At 52.7% G+C, this 15,530-nt stretch overlaps 1 protein-coding gene across 1 annotated transcript; it reads left to right on the top strand.

Annotated features, from left to right (window-relative positions):
• Nucleotides 1–2,976: 2,976 nt before the first annotated feature.
• Nucleotides 2,977–15,282, top strand: LOC123188507 (uncharacterized). Its single transcript, XM_044600655.1, has 8 exons — nucleotides 2,977–4,034; nucleotides 12,187–12,299; nucleotides 12,487–12,546; nucleotides 12,679–13,260; nucleotides 13,808–14,090; nucleotides 14,156–14,303; nucleotides 14,754–14,841; nucleotides 14,943–15,282. The coding sequence occupies exons 1-8, from the start codon at nucleotides 3,207–3,209 to the stop codon at nucleotides 15,058–15,060; spliced, it is 2,220 nt and encodes a 739-aa protein (XP_044456590.1). The 5' UTR covers nucleotides 2,977–3,206; the 3' UTR covers nucleotides 15,061–15,282.
• The last annotated feature ends 248 nt before the right edge of the window (nucleotides 15,283–15,530 follow it).

The raw sequence follows: 15,530 nt of genomic DNA, 5'->3' as shown, positions 1-15,530 counted from the left end.
ATCATGCAATACTTGTCACAAAGGCAAGACCATGAATCATATTTTACCGTTTATAACTCTATACATGCTCATGAGTTTCATCTGAATCGCATATTCGAGAACCATTGCAGTTATAGCATAGAATATAAATATTAATTATAAACCTAAGAATAAATAACAGTTAAATATTATTATCTCTAGGGCATATCTCCAACACACAGTGTATTTATAGATTCATATTATGTCAAGTGCAGTGCTAACAATTATGTTCTAGGTAAACCCAATAACAAATGAACGTGATGCAATGAGCGTGTGATCTGCCTCCCCTTTGCCTACCACTTTGGTGGTCGGTGGCAGAGAGAAGGAATCCTGACGCCTTGGCTCCGGCTAGTATTTTAGGTTAGATTTTTTAATCCTCGTGAAGGGTGGCGCTCGGACACGTGGTCATGCTTTTTCTTGGAGTTAGTCTTTTAGCCTTCAATCCTTTTCGTGTTTGTTCATCTAGACGGAATTGAAGAAGCTCCGAAAGATTTATGTCGTCTCTTTGTTTGCAACAACGTTGGAGTTTTTCGTCGTGCCTGCCAGATGCCGAGATCTGGTGCCCGGCACTTTGAATCAATTTAGGAGCTTAATGGCAACAAGTGTGACTAAAGTGCGCTGGTCCTTTCTTAGATGCACGTACACGAAGACTTTCTCGCTATCGTCGATAAGGTCATGTCGGCTTCGCGAAGTGGCAACAGTGGCGCCTTTTTATTTACGTTTATTTATGATGCTTGGTACTTTTATATAAACTTGTATAATGGTAGAAAATGTTCTGCTATACATAGGATGCTTTTTTTTTGTTGGGGAGTGGAGAGAATGTTGGTAGAATATACAGCACGTAGACATCGTTGTTGTTGGGCTCGAGACGTCGTGGGTGGCGAGCAGCCGAGCACATGTCTTGTATTGGCAAAGCCTAGCTTGAAGCTTAGTCAACTGGTCCGTACTAGTAGTCCAGATTTTCAGCGATAGGGCGTTCCTCCCTTGAAGTCGATGCATTTAGAGCATCTTCAATGGGCGCCCAACGTGGCGCACACAAAAAACAGCTTTAGCGCGCGTTCATCGTCTGGTTTGGCGCGGCGCGCTGCGTTCGCTCCAGCAACCGTGTTAAAATGCAGCACGCGCGCGCCGCTCCAGCAGCATGCAAAAAATGCAGCGCGCACATAATATTTTTTTTAATTTTCAAACCCATAGATAAAATAAAAACTAGATAGATTGCATAAATAAAAAACGATACAAATGTATTTTACATCGGTGCAACTAGATAGATAGTTCGAAAGCATAGATAAGCTACGGCGCAACTAGATAGAAACTACTCTAAGTCGCTATCATCATCACCATTATCATCTTCGGCGGTGTCGTCCGAGGTGTCTAGCCAGATGTCCAGCCACCGATCATCGTTCGACGCGAAGAACGACTGCCCACCTGCTGCAACGATGTAGGACTGCGCATTCACCAACGCCTTCCGCTGACGCCTTTCCAACCGCGTCTCGCGGCGCCTTCGCGTGTCCTCCTCGCGGCGCCTTGCCCAGTAGGCCTGCTCGTAGGCGACGTCCTCCGGGTGGCGCTGGCGCCACTCCGCCATGACCCGCTCGTCCTCCTGGGTGACGAGGAGGCGGCGTTGCCGCTCGGCATGCTCCGCACGGTCTTCCGCCGTGTTCAGACGAGGCAGAGGGGCGAGGTTGAGCGCTTGCTGGAGCGTGTACACATCTTGAAAGTTCATCTGGCCGCGCGGCCGGCCTAGGCGCCACGCCGCCGCGTCATACGCGCGGGCGGCCTCGCGCGCCGTCCCGTACGTGCCGAGGCCGAGCCGGAGTTCGCCGGAGCGTATCTCCGCGGTGTAGCAGCCGTTGGGGCGCAGATAGACGCCGCGGTAGCCGGACGCTCCTCGGCGGCGCGGCGGCATGGCGGCGCGGCGGTGGCGGGGCGCTGGAGCGGCGCGTGGCAGAGAGGAAGAGGAAGAGGGGAAGAGGAAGTGTGGAGAAGCGCGTGGCGAAGCGGCGCGCAGCTTTATAGGCGCGCGCGAAGCGGCGCGTCAAATCTTGCGCGCGAGCTGGCGCCTTTTCGCGCGCGCGCGCAAACGGTTCCTGCGCGCGCTTGTTTCCCGCGGTCGCTGGAGCGCGGTTTGCCGCCCCGCGCACGCTAAAAGCTGGGTTTACCGCGCGCGTGTCGTTTGGGGCGTCTGTTGGAGATGCTTTTAGAGGCGAATTTCAGGGTTTAACTGGTCGTGGATACACCACAGCAGGAGGTGGACAAGTTGACGGTCTCGCCTGGCGGGTTTAGTCAGAGCAGAGTAGAGTAGATAGTTTACCGCACCTCGCTTTGATTACGAGATGGAAACGGAAAACGCCATCATGTGGATTCACTCGTACCACGTCGTGGAGTAATAAGTCTCTTATAGATAGGACTATAATATAAAGAACCTGTGAGAAGCACGCGTGGATAACGGTGGACGTGTCACGTACGTTGTGAACCGCAGATTCACACGCATAGATAAGCGTCGGACAAGGCAGCTCGCAGTTGGGAGACAGACAAGACTTTATAACTTGTTGGGAATAATGATACTGATAATTAAAACCCAGAAAAATACCCAAAAAGGGAGCTAAAGTCGGCATGTAGCTGAGGAGAGGAGAGGAGAGGAGGGGTCGGAGTCGGCATGCGCAGCCTGTATGCAATGCAATTGCAATTGCAAAGCAAGCACATTCTGTGAGAAAGCAACGTGTAGCGCGACGCATGCAGCACCTAACGAGGGAAGACCAACACCGGCGCGGGCGGAGCAGGGACGACGACCCGGGCGCACGTCACATGGCACATGGCAGGGCAACCACCGTGGCCCGAAACGGGAAAGGGTGCGAGGTGGAATGGCGCGGAAACCACGCCCGCCCGCGCTAACGCCGTAACGGCACCTTCTTCCCTCCCCCGCCTCCTCCGCCTAAATTTAGGAGCAAACTCTCTCTCTCTCTCTCTCTCTCTCTTCTCCCCCGCCATTCTGCTCTGCCCCGTGGCTCTGTGCTCCCGTGCGCAACGGCTCTTGCCGGAGCGGAAAATAGCATAGCAAAACGGAACCGCGATCGCAGGATCGCAGGAATCGTGGAGCTTCTCTTCCTCTTGTCTCCTTATATTCACCACCGCACACGCGTCCTCCCGCCACCACTGCCCATTCTTAGCCTGCCCCGACCCTTCTCCCCATGGCCTCTTCCCTGGCCGCCATGCCCCACGACTCCGCGCCATGGAGGGACCCCTCCACCTCCACCTCCACCTCCAGGCACAGGCGCTTCTTCAACGTCAACGTCCTCATACCGCCGCCGCGCCACTCCTTCTCCGAGGCCGCCGCCACCGCGCCCGCCGAGCCCACGCCCAGGCGCAAGCGGATTATATTGGAGCGCTGGGCGGCCGCCGCTGCCGCCGCCACGGCCTCCGAGCCGCCGCCTCCCGCCGATGCGCGCCGCCGCGACAGGGAGGCCGAGCTGTCCGCGCTCGCCTCGGCCACCCGCCCCGTCGCCGCCCGCGCCGCCGTCTTCCGTGAGCCCTCGCCTGCGCCGTCCGACGCCTCCTCCACGACCACTGCCGGCCCGGACCTGCCGCCGTCGGGCCCGCGGGCGTCCTCGCTCATCCAGCGCTGGCGCGAGATCGAGGCCGTGGGGCCCGTCACGCCCCGCGCCTCGGGCGACGTCACCTCTGAATCCGATGGCTCGCCACGCGGCCGCGTCGGATGCATCGTCAAGAAGCTCAGCGGGGCTGCCTCGCTGCCGGAGGAGGACCTGGAGGCCGCCAATAACGAGCTCGCGCTCTCGCAGTCCGCGCCCCCGTCGCCGACCCAGCTGCGCAACGCAGTCGAGTCGCTCGCCGTTCATATCAAGGGCACTCGGCCGCCCAAGCTGGTGGTCAGGACGGTACGCGGGCGCCGCGCAGTGGAGGAGCTTGTCGCTCGGATGGCACATCGTCGCAGGCGAGAGCTCGCCGCGCTCGCGGAGCGACACGCCGTCTCTCGCTTCGGGCACAAAGGCAGGATCCAGGTAAATTCGTATTCCATCAAAAAAGTTCACGCTGCATAATGCATTATACAGTATATATACTAGCATTAGAGTACAAAATTACCTCCATCAACCATAAATTGATTTCGATGCAAAAAAAAACCATAAATTGATGATCAGTGACGCAATTTTCTTAGTATCGTTTTGGAAACATTATTTAAGACGAGCCAAGAAGTGTGAGTTGTTGGTTTTAGACCCGCAAGGATGGGGCCGGAGAACTGTTTGGTAGATCGGTTTCCCAACTGGCATTGCTGATCAATGGCATGTGCAAACTCCATAATCATGCTTTATTTCGGCTCAACCAAAAATAGACGGGAATGGTCTAAAAACTTGACAGCCCCTTAGTCCTTACATGTTATTATGTGACCATCAAACTAGTTAGTGATCTTATTTGTGACTCTGGTGAATAGTCGCAAAAGCTCGACCAAAAGATCCAATAATCTTGATCGTGGAAACTCTAGTACCCTATAGCCGCTCATGACCTTTGCAGATCTGTTTGTATGTCATTATGAATGAGAAAAGTTAACATACGTAGTAGTACTTTCAATGGCAGTAATATGCAACTAATTTGCTGGTGACAGTGGAGCAACGTTCAGTACAGTTTTTAGAACGGAGGCGCTTGCCGGCCTTAGAATGAGGCCCTTACGTTCAGTACAGTAGGATGGGCGTTTCAATGCCAGACTGATTGAGGTTATGGCTTGGATCCCTGAAAAAGGGGGCTATAGCTTGCACCCCTCAAAAGAAAAAGAAAAAAAGTTGTGGCTTCTCATAGCTGATGGATGAGATGTCACGAGTGAATATCATCTCTGGTTTGTATCATGTGGAGATTGTGATTGCTGCACAGTTGTGGCCAACAAGCCAAACAAACCATACCACATGACTTCACAGGTTACTTGCTATAGCATGTACCAGGGACATAAATATGAGTAATGGCTGGGCAGTTTAGTTGTGCAAAGTACAACGCAAATTTCAATTCTTCTTAATGGCATCGCCTTTTAGGTTGTGTTATTTTTTTTTCTGCCATACCTTCAGTTACTTTTTTTTTGAAAGATCCGGGGTCACCGGCTTCATTGATTTAGAAGAAAGCAGCGAGAAATACATGAGTGATCAAGTGATCGTGGTTTTGGGAGAGCTAAGAGTGGCCAGAGCTAGGCCAGTTACATGACCAGGGTGTTTCATCTCACAACATCCTCCCCGAACGGGGCCTCAATGCATCGCGCTCCTGCGAGCCGCCAGAGCTCCATCGTGTTCTTGATGGCTCGCAGAACGTCCTCCGTCCGAGGCGTTTTTCCTCTGAACACAGACGCATTCCTCTCTTTCCAGAGCTCCCACGTGATCAGCAGCATCATCGTCCTTAGCCCCTTTCTGCAACTTTGAGGCGTTGAAGCAATCAGCCTTTCCCAATGCCTGAGAGAGCTGTGACCTGCTTCCCGCGCTTCATTGAGCAGTGCGCAACCATATCTACGCGACGCTGCCTGCCAGACCGTTCGGGCGAAAGGGCAGTCCCAGAAAAGGTGAATTGAGCTTTCCAGATTTCTGTTGCAGCAAGCGTAGAAATACCCGTTGGGCCACCCTCGCCGTTGTAGGCGATCGTTGCACCAAAGCTTGTCTTGGTGGAGCAGCCAAGCAAAGATCTTCACCGTACCTGGCGCCCAAGCTCTCCAAATCGCAGTTGTTTCACCTGAGGGAGGGATGTCACTGATCTGTAGATCGTAAGCAGCCTTTGCCGAGTAGTTTCCTCCTCCTGTGGTTGCCGCCCAGCTGATCGTGTCCTCGTCGGAGGAAAGAAAGATGCCTGCGCCCTGAATTTTCCTCCACATTTGCAAAAACTGGTGGGCAATCTCTGCTGTGTTGCCATGCCGGAGGTCACGCACCCATGTGTCATTTGCCAGCGCGTCTTGAACTGTCCTGTTTTTCCTTCTGGAATGCTGAAACAAGGCGGGGAACTCGTGTTGCAGCGCCACCGGCCCGATCCATTTGCAAGTCCAGAAAAGCGCTGTTTTTCCGTTGCCCAAGTGCACGTTGGTGGCCGATGCAAACAGCTCCAGGTCCTCCTTGACACATGGGGCCGGGAAGTTCATCCAAGTCCGGCGTGGCTGTTGCCATGAGAGCCACAAACCAGCGCAGCCGGAGAGCTGTGCTGAAGCGATGTAGATCTAGCAAACCAAGCCCCCCCTTGTCCACCGGAAGACAGACTTTGCCCCAGGCCACCTTGCATTTGGCGCCGGTGACATTCTCATCATGAGCCCATAAAAACTGCCTCCTTGCTTTGTCCACGTCTTTCAGGATCTTTTTCGGCACTTTGAGGACAGTCATTGCAAACACCGGCAGCACCGTCAGAACGGCACGCACCAGTACTCTTCTTCCTGCCATGTTCATCAGCTTGCCCTTCCACCCAGCCAACCTTGAGCGTATCCGGTCGATGATAAATTGGAAATGCACCAGCCTTAGCTTCCTTGGAGAGATTGGCAGTCCCAGGTATGTGGTTGGGAACGTGGAGTGCAGCCCCCCAAAGTTTTGCAGAACCACATCTAACTGAACATCAGCACAGTTGATTGGGATGACTGCAGATTTAGCCTGGTTTAACCTCAGTCCCGTGGCTTCCCCGAATCTGCTGAGCAAGTGCAGCAGTGCATCCACTTCCTCCTTCACTGGGTTTGCGAAAATGACGGCGTCATCAGCGTATAAGCTGACTCGCATGCTGATGCCCCGGCCTGGCAGCCGAGCGATCATCTCTTCCTCCGCAGCAGCTTGAAGGAGGTGGTGAAGGGGGTCAATCGCCAGGATGAAAAGCAGCGGGGATAGTGGATCACCCTGCCTAAAACCACAGCCATGAGAAATTGATTGGCCCTGCGTTCCGTTGAGCAAGCAGGCGGAGGTGGCAGAGGAGAGTAGCAGAGCTATCCAGTTTCTCCATCTCGGAGGGAAACCCATTTTTTGCTTGAGCTCGAGCAGGTACTCCCATGACACCGAATCAAAAGCCTTTGCTATGTCCAGTTTGAAGAAAAGCGCCTTTTTCTTCGTTCTATGCAACATCCGAACACAACTCTGTACGTACTGATAGCTCTCGTGGATGCATTTGCCTTTCTGAAAAGCAGTCTATGCCGGTGAGATGATTGTATCTAGAGCCCTTGCCAGCCTTGCAGAGAGCACTTTGGAGATTAGTTTGGCAACTGAGTGGATCAAGCTGATTGGCCGATAATGGTTGACCTCTGAAGCTCCATTTTTCTTTGGCAGCAGTGTAATCAGAGCCGTGTTGATCTCTTGGAAATTTTGCCCAGCCACCTGATGGAATTTGTTAAACACTGCCATGATGTCATCCTGAATAATGTGCCAGCAGGAGCGGAAGAATTGTCCCGTGAACCCGTCAAGGCCAGGAGCTTTTTCCGTTGGGGAGGAGACGATGGTTGGCCAAACCTCGGCTATGGAGAACGGCGAGTCCAAACCTTGCGGATCAATGGTGGGAATGGCCAGTCGTTCCCAGTTTATGGTGGCTTTTCTATCCTCCTGCTTGCCCAGAAATCTGGCGAAGTGATCGTGAATAATCCTCTCCTTTCCGTTGTGATCGAACACCTCCAAGCCATCCTCCCTGAGGGAGTGAATGAAGTTTTTTCTCCTTCTAGCTCTCACTCTTGCGTGGAAAAACTTCGTGTTTGCATCTCCTGCCTTTAGCCAGGTAATCCTAGAGGCTTGCCTCCTTGCCCGCTCAATGGCTGCTAAACCAAGCACTTTCATCTTGAGCTGCTTTCTCAGATGAAATTCTGCAGGCGTGAGTACTTTGTTTTCTTGCGCCACGTTGAACAGACGTATGACCTCATTTGCGATGTGCAGCTGCATTTTTCCTTTACCAAAAGAGGCCTTGCTCCAAATTCTCAGGTCAGCCGCTGTTCTGTCAAGCTTCATCTTGATTCTGACGGAAGGGCAGTCGTGCTGCACTGGCCTTTGCCAGGCATGAGTGACTGTTTGGAAGAAATGAGGAAATTTAGGCCAGAAGTTTTCAAATCTGAACCTAGCGCTTCTTCGTGGTGCATCCAAGCAGAGAGAACCAGGGGGCAGTGATCTGAGAAAGAAGTTGACGCAGCAAACAACATGTGGTCTGGGTGCGATTCTTCCCAGCGCGTGTTGCAGAAAATCTTGTCAATGCTGCACATGTTAGGGCTTTCTCTCTCATTGCTTCAAGTGAAACGCCGGTTTTTGCACTTGACTTCCTTGAGCCCTGCTAAATCAATGGCCCGACGAAACTTCCCGATCATCCTTCTGTTTATGTTGGAGTTGCTCTTGTCTCGCGCTTGATATATCATGTTGAAGTCATCGTTGATCATCCACGGCTCGTCAGCAGGAGGGGCGGCAGCAGCTATCTCCGATAGGAAGCTTTCTTTTTGTGCATCATCAGTTGGGCCGTAAATCGTGGTCATCCAAAAAACCTTCCTTGAACTCCTTTCGTGCACCCTAGCCATAATGGAGAAACTACCCAGGTAGTGCGAAGCTACGTCGACTACATCCTTGTCCCAGAAAATCGCTGCGCCCCCTCTAGTCCCCGTTGCCGGCAGCACCACACACCCCTGCAATCTGCTACCTCCTATCTCTCTAGCTACCGCAGTCGTCCAGGTGTCGATCTTAGTTTCCTGTAAACAGAGCACTGCTACTCTATGGGAGGAGGCTACGTCGCTGACGACCGTGCGTTTTGCCGGCAGTTCAAACCTCTAACGTTCCAGGTCATGAAGGTTAGATTGCCTTCATCCATCTAAGAAACTGAAATTGCACCGCCAACTGAACCATCTACTTGAAACAAACAGAGACACCATACAGCGAAACCAAGGGCGACGACGGCCACCAGTAGCCCCAAAACCCCGTCGTCGTCGAGCCGTCCACAATGCCGGAGAACTAAACATAGAAACTAATCCTAACTCGAACTGGTTTAAGACCAGCCGCTGGCAGAGACTAGCTAACACTAAAACTACCAACATAATCAGCCTTGCATGATCTCCTCCGCGTCGGCGATTCCTGCCATGCCCGCGGCGATCGTCAGAGCACCCTGGTTGAGCCCCGTGAGCTTGGCTATCGCAGCAATGCCGTCGGAGAGTGGTTCCTGGAAGCGCTTCATGATCCGCGCTGCAGCTCTTTCAGTCATCTTGTCCTTCGGGCCAAGCTCTCCCAGCTCCTGAACGAGGCGCAGCACCGCCCTTTGCGCCACGGGGATGGAGGTGCCCGCGGCCGCCTGCCGAGCGCTGCGGCGAGATGGGGCGGAGGTGGCCCTGGACTTGGGCGGGGCGGAGAGGCGAGGACGTGGAGGCTGGCTAGAGAGGATCGGGGGCGGCACCGGGGCGAACAACTCCTCAACCTGCGCCTTCCCGTTGTCGATGCACATGGCGCCCACCTGGTGGGTGACCGCCTCCATCTGGAAACCCACCGTCGCCGTAGCAGGGGAGGCGATGCAGGGCAGCAGGCACGGAAGCATCTCCGGGCTCTCCAGCTTGGGTGGGTTTGCGGCTTGAGGGGGAGGGGAGCGGCCACCGTCTTCGAAGGCAAGCGGGGTGACCAGGGCTTCCTGCATGGCGCTCTCAAGCTCCAATTGCATGCAGTCTGTGCGCGGGGGTGGAGGCAGGGCGCGCCCATTGTCGGAGAAGGAGAAGAACTGGGCCACCGGGTCCGCCTCCGCCGCGGGGGGAGGAGGAGGCGCAGAGCGCAGGGGGAGCGGTGGTGTTGCGCGCAGGACATGAGCACCCGCGGCCTTGCCGCCCGCCCGACGGCCGTGCCGGTCCGTCCCGTGGCGACGCCTGGCAGGGGATCTGCTGTGGCGCCGATGCGCCTCCCTGACGACGTCCTCGTTGCAGCTCCTGTCGTGGCAGCCGCCGCCAAGCAGGCGATCTCTCCAGGAGCGGCTTGCCCCAGCGCCTCCACTTCCGCCGTCCTCCTCGCGGTCACGGGCACCACCTCCGAGCACAGGGCCGCAGGCCGCAGCCCCGACACACGGCGCCCGACTGAGGGCCTTGCCCTGCCCATCCTTGACGTGCGCCACCCATGTGCCAGGCTCGTAGCGCGGGAAGGGGCGGTCGTCATCTTCATCCGAGGATGGCAGCCCGCTCTGGCCGGAGTGCGAAGAGCGCGGCGAGAGGGGGGTCCAATCCTCCAACAGGTCGACGTGGATCAGGAGATCATAGCGCCGAACGCCTAGCGGCGGGGGGATGCGGCGATCAGCGGGGGCGAGGCCGACGATCTCGTCCGCCCGGCCCGCGCCCCGCTTGAGCACCCAGAGCGCGTGCTTGGTGGGGATGTGGGCAACATCCCACACCCAGAGCCAGAACGCGAACGTCTTGGTGTGCCCTCTCTTCAGGGTGCGCGAGTCGAGCCGGTCGACGCGGCCGACGTCGCCGAGGGCCTCCTCTGCACCCAGCAGCGACCAGAACTTCATGGGCAGGTCTTCAACGACGACGCGAACGTGGTGGTGGAACTTGAGAAGCGCGGCGTGGTCGTCCTCATTCCAAGCCCTGATGAAGTACTTGCATCCCTCCACCTTGATGACGCCCCGGCGCACGGCGTTGTCCCGGTGCGCAGGGAGGTTGAAGTGGACTAGGAAAGCTTCTGGCTGGTGGGCAGTGACGCGAAGCAGGTGCGGAGGGGTGGAGAGCTGCTCGAGGATGACCCTGCCCACCGCGGCGGGGGTGGTGGAGTGCGAGCGGTCCGCAGCGGTGAGGGTGACCGCGTGCTGGCGTAGCACGTGCTCCTCGATCTCCAACGCCGGGGAGGCCACGATGATCTTGCTGCTCTCCCGCGGCCTCCTGGCCGGGTCGCAGAGAGCGAGGCTTGCCATGGGGCAGGGGGGCGGGGTGGGGGTGGCGCTGGCGGGAAGACGACGCGGTCGCGGACCGGAGCTCTTGGTGCAGCCGGGAAGATCAAGCGAGCACGGGCAGCCCCTCCCGGGCCACCGTTTCTTGGGTTTTGAGGGCACTCCTTGCCGAAATGACCCGCCCGCTTGCAGATGATGCAGCGGAGGGGATCCCGGCAATCTACGCGGCGGTGGCGCTTACTGAGGCAACGGAAGCATTTACCTTTGAACTTGCTTAAAAAGGCCTCCCTCCCCGCATCCGCCTTGAATGATCTGCGGCGGTCCGAGCGCAGGGTCGGAGCACGCCCGCCTCTATCCGCCGAGCGGGAGCCGGCCTTCCCCTTCTTTCGGGACTTGACCTCCGTCCATCCATCCCCCCCCCCCCCCCCCCCCCCCGAGCTGGCCTGGCCCGAAGAGGAAAGAGAGGCCGGTGAGGAGGGGCGAACCACAACGGATTTAAGGCGCGCCTGGCCCCCAGATCCGGCGGTCCGAGCCGCGCCCCGGCCCCGGATGGCTCGCCGCGCCGCAGGATTCGCGGCGTCGAGGCCGGATCTGACGCAGCTGCCGTCGAGGCCGCAGACCGAGGGGAGGAGAGCTGGGATGGTCCACCGGATCGAAACGCGGCCCCAGTGGGCGGGGAGGGGCTCCGACGGGCCTGCGCGGGGAAGCAGGAGGCGCAGCTGGCAGCCATAACGGCCGGGATTTGGTGGCCGCCGCGGCCCGGAGCGGCCAGCGGCGCGGGCAGAGGAGAGAGGAGAGCTAGCTGTCGCCAGCCGTTTTTTCCCAGAGCTAGCGGTGCGGGCCCCTTCAGTTACTTGAAACATTTTTGTTTTTCCTTTACTCCAACTCCAGCCAATATTGATGTGCATGGTACCTAGGAAAAATGAACTTTTAACTGGACAAGGCAATGACAGCGTGGTTCTGAAGAATTGCCATCCTTGAAAGCAACTGTTCTTGTTTGCAGAAATTTCGAGCATGCATTTCATTGATTAACAGCGTTCCCTCCCTCCACATATTCCTGGCATTAGCAACTAACATAAATAAAACATTCCTTTTTCTTTCATTATTCCTTCCTCCAAGGACAAGATTATTCTTCCCTCTACTGCAAAGTCTGTTACTAAATACCAGACTACTTGTCTGCTCGCATGAACTCATTTATTTACTCCCTGGAACATTATTGGCATGGTATTGGTATCTGTATTCTCTGTTCTATTTCTCGAGGCGCTGCTTTTTTATCCCGTCCCTTTGAAGCATGTTTATGCAATAATCACTGCTTCTCATCTTAAAATGTTCTTTGATATGCTGCAGTCCATGCTTCGTCTAAAGCTATTGCGTCATGGAGACGCAATTAACGATGAAGTGTGGAATCTACTAAGACCTGTTAGGCCACACCCACCAAAATGCAGACCTGAGGCATTGAGGTATTAGCACGTTTTTTCTCTCTCTTACATAAGATGGCTTGAGACAATTTTGGTGGATAAAAAGGATCTCTGAACAATTTTGGTGTATTAGTACATGTTTGTCTTCTTGGTCTTTTCTTAGAATGTCACAACAACACGTATTTAAGTCTGTAGTATGCTCTTGATGATTGCAATTTCGGATGGGCAGAGATGATAGCAGCAAGACAGATTCACAAGATGCAAATGAATGCAGTCCGCAAAATAATAGGTAAACTACTGTTTCAAATAGCTTAGATGGAGAAGTTGGGTTTGTCCTTGGTCGTATCTATTAAGTACTCGTACTTGATTTCCGTCTACTCTCATGTATGCCTAAAGCAATACTTGTTTTCACGAAGTGCAGGGCTGATGAACAACATAGTGATGATAGAAATCCATCTGCGGAGAAGTCTACCGGGCTAGCGATTGAGAGCCTTGTTAACTCCCACGGTTCAGGAAATCGACAATATGATGAGAAGATAGACACAAAGGGCAATCAATATGATGAGAAGATAGACACAAAGGGAAGACAAGAAAGTTCTAAAGCTTCAAGCTTTGCAAGGTACGGTGATCATCGTGTTGTCTACGATAATCAATATATGGATGATATCTCCCCAAGTACTATAAGCACATCGTGTGAACTTCAAGAAACTCCTTCATCAAGAGGTGAAACTTTACGAGAAGAAGACAACCAAAGTCTGAATGGTTCTTGGGACGAGAGAGCACTATGGATGAGCAGTCTTGGTTGGCCCGCACCAGTAGATTCCATGAGTCCGGACAGCTGGCATCAGGGTGCAATTGGGGATATGGAGAACCATAATCAGATTGAATTTAATGATCGGCCTTGGATAGACTCCCCTAACTCATGGAGATCATTGCATATTGCCACACAAGCAGACAGTCGAGATTTGTCTGGCAATGCTGATATTTGTAATCTTCTTGAGAGGTAATTTCCCTCTAATTCCCAGTATATGTTTTGCACATCTCCACCTGCGCAACTAGATGCACTTGGTTCACTCCAGCAAAACTTTTTTTTATGAAGACATACTGAGATGCAAGTGTTCCGTAAAACTTGGCTAGCCTACCAATAAAAAGCCACTAAAGCTTAAACAAGCTTAAAAGGTATTTTTTTATTAGAAGAGAACACCAAGAAGGCATAATACGCCACCACAAGCATGGCTGCGACCAAAAACCAAATCAGTAAGCAAAAACTACTCCCTCCGTCCCATAATGTAAGACGTTTTCTGACTCTACACTAGAGTAAAAAACGTCTTACATTATGGGACGGAGGGAGTAGAAGGAAAGAGAAATAAACTGCCAGGCTATCCTAACAAAATGACAAGAGAAAACAATAAAACAAATAGGCTAAACAAGCTTAAACATTAGCGTATTATGCCTTCTTGGTGTTCTCTTCTAATTAGCGTATTATGTCAATAATGAGCGTCCCCTATTTTTATTTTGTTAACCGTAACATATTTGTTTCTTCCATGCAGCAAAAAGGTCTCAAATTCCCTTGAGAGTGATTTTAGCAATAAAATGAACCATCTCCTGAGAGCAATTCTGCAGAAGCAAAGACAAGAACACATGATTGATGAATTTGGGGGTTACTATCCAGAACACTTATACTGGCAACAGAATGATGAACCCCGGAATGAAGATCAGGTGGCATCTGCACCGTGTTCATTAGCACCTGTCTCCCATGTCACAGCCCACCACCAAGACAATTGGCAGCACTCATCATTAGAACAACAACAACATGAAAATCAAAATTTGCTTGTGAGTCAGCTGCTGTTCAATGTCAATTGTGGAAAGACATGTTCTTACTATGCTGTCTGTTACAGGAAATGGAGGTCAGGGTAAGAAGTGAAATGGCCCAGATTCATCATGAAATATATGAACTACGTAAGTTGGCAGAAACTTGTATTGCATCCCAAGTAAAGATGCAGCATTCCATTAAAGAAGAGGTGTGCAGCGCACTTCGCGAAGCTGGTGAGTTGCGACAAAAGATTTTTTATGTCTGTGTCTCTTCTATATCTGGTCCTGTTCGGCATAAAATAGGATGAAGTTGAAGTTTCTTTTTTATTTGGAAAATAATTTTGCATTGAAGGCAATATGTCTGGTGACATGTGAGCTAGTTTTGCTTAAAAGGCTAGGCAGATGAAATCTTGAAAAAAAGGACCACAGCTACTTTCGAGTGGCACTGTTTGGAAAAGAGTCACTCTGGTCTTCTAAGCTAAACAATATATTCTGTTCTTCTTGGGCTGGACCACTCGCTGCTTAAATCTTGGCGTGTCAGGTTTTGTAATTCAGTCTGTTGAGTACCATCTGAACTTGGATTTGTTTTCCGTTTACCACTACCCCACAGTAGCTCACTGACATTTTAGTTCTACTCATAATCATCAATTTTTTTTCTTAAGCCTGATGCAATCTTTTGAACAGGGTTGATGCCAAGCCAGCCTGACATAACAGCAAAAAAGGGCACGTGCTGCATCTGCCATGAGATGCAAGTTGACTCTTTACTTTACAGGTTATAATGATTTGCAGGAACACACACATTATGTACTTTTGACTCACTTTAACCTTGAATTGTTGTGTGGAGTCTTGCTAACCGAGTTGATGTTCATTCAGGTGTGGCCATATGTGCACCTGCTTCAACTGTGCTGATCAGCTGAAATCGAGCAGCGAGAGTTGCCCAATCTGTCAATCTCCTATCGACGATGTTGTTCGGGCTCACCTGAATTTTTGAGACTTAGGATTTAGGAAGAAGAAAGAAAAAAAGCTGACACCCAGCTTTAGAAGTGGAGTTCGTGAAGCCCTGGTTTTGAGGAGGCTTCTTGCCTTTTGTTAACCACTGAAAACTATAGGAGCTAGGTTTTCTCGAGAAAATGTAAATATGTTTTGTGTAACTGCGACACATATTGACTGGGAAGCAAACATAGATCTAATCAAAATTCTGGTCTTGCTTCTTTTGACTCCTGTTTCGGTTTATGTACCATTTTTGGTTTTGTTCTGTAGAAGAAGAGGCTCAGTGAGAGAGTGGCATCGATCTGTACAAGCATAGATCACAACGCACTCGATTTGGAGAAATATAAGCCTAACTTCTTCATCCTTTGCCGCGGCATGTTTCTTGGCCGCAGCATTGTGCATCACGGGCTCATCACCGCGCATCTCTGGTCGTGGCACGGGCCGTCATCCTTGCATCATCGGGATCGGCGC

The sequence above is a fragment of the Triticum aestivum genome, chromosome 2A (assembly GCF_018294505.1).
Source record: "Triticum aestivum cultivar Chinese Spring chromosome 2A, IWGSC CS RefSeq v2.1, whole genome shotgun sequence".
In the NCBI taxonomy this organism is placed as follows: domain Eukaryota; kingdom Viridiplantae; phylum Streptophyta; class Magnoliopsida; order Poales; family Poaceae; genus Triticum; species Triticum aestivum.
This window is presented reverse-complemented; position numbering and strand designations above follow the sequence as displayed.

Excerpts from the sequence above, each read along its gene's own strand:
- LOC123188507 (XM_044600655.1), top strand. The coding sequence starts at position 3,207 with ATGGCCTCTTCCCTGGCCGCCATGCCCCACGACTCCGCGCCATGGAGG. Across the intron at positions 12,300-12,486 it reads TGCAGACCTGAGGCATTGAG|AGATGATAGCAGCAAGACAG; the intron begins GTATTAGCACGT and ends TCGGATGGGCAG. Across the intron at positions 14,304-14,753 it reads CAGCGCACTTCGCGAAGCTG|GGTTGATGCCAAGCCAGCCT; the intron begins GTGAGTTGCGAC and ends TCTTTTGAACAG.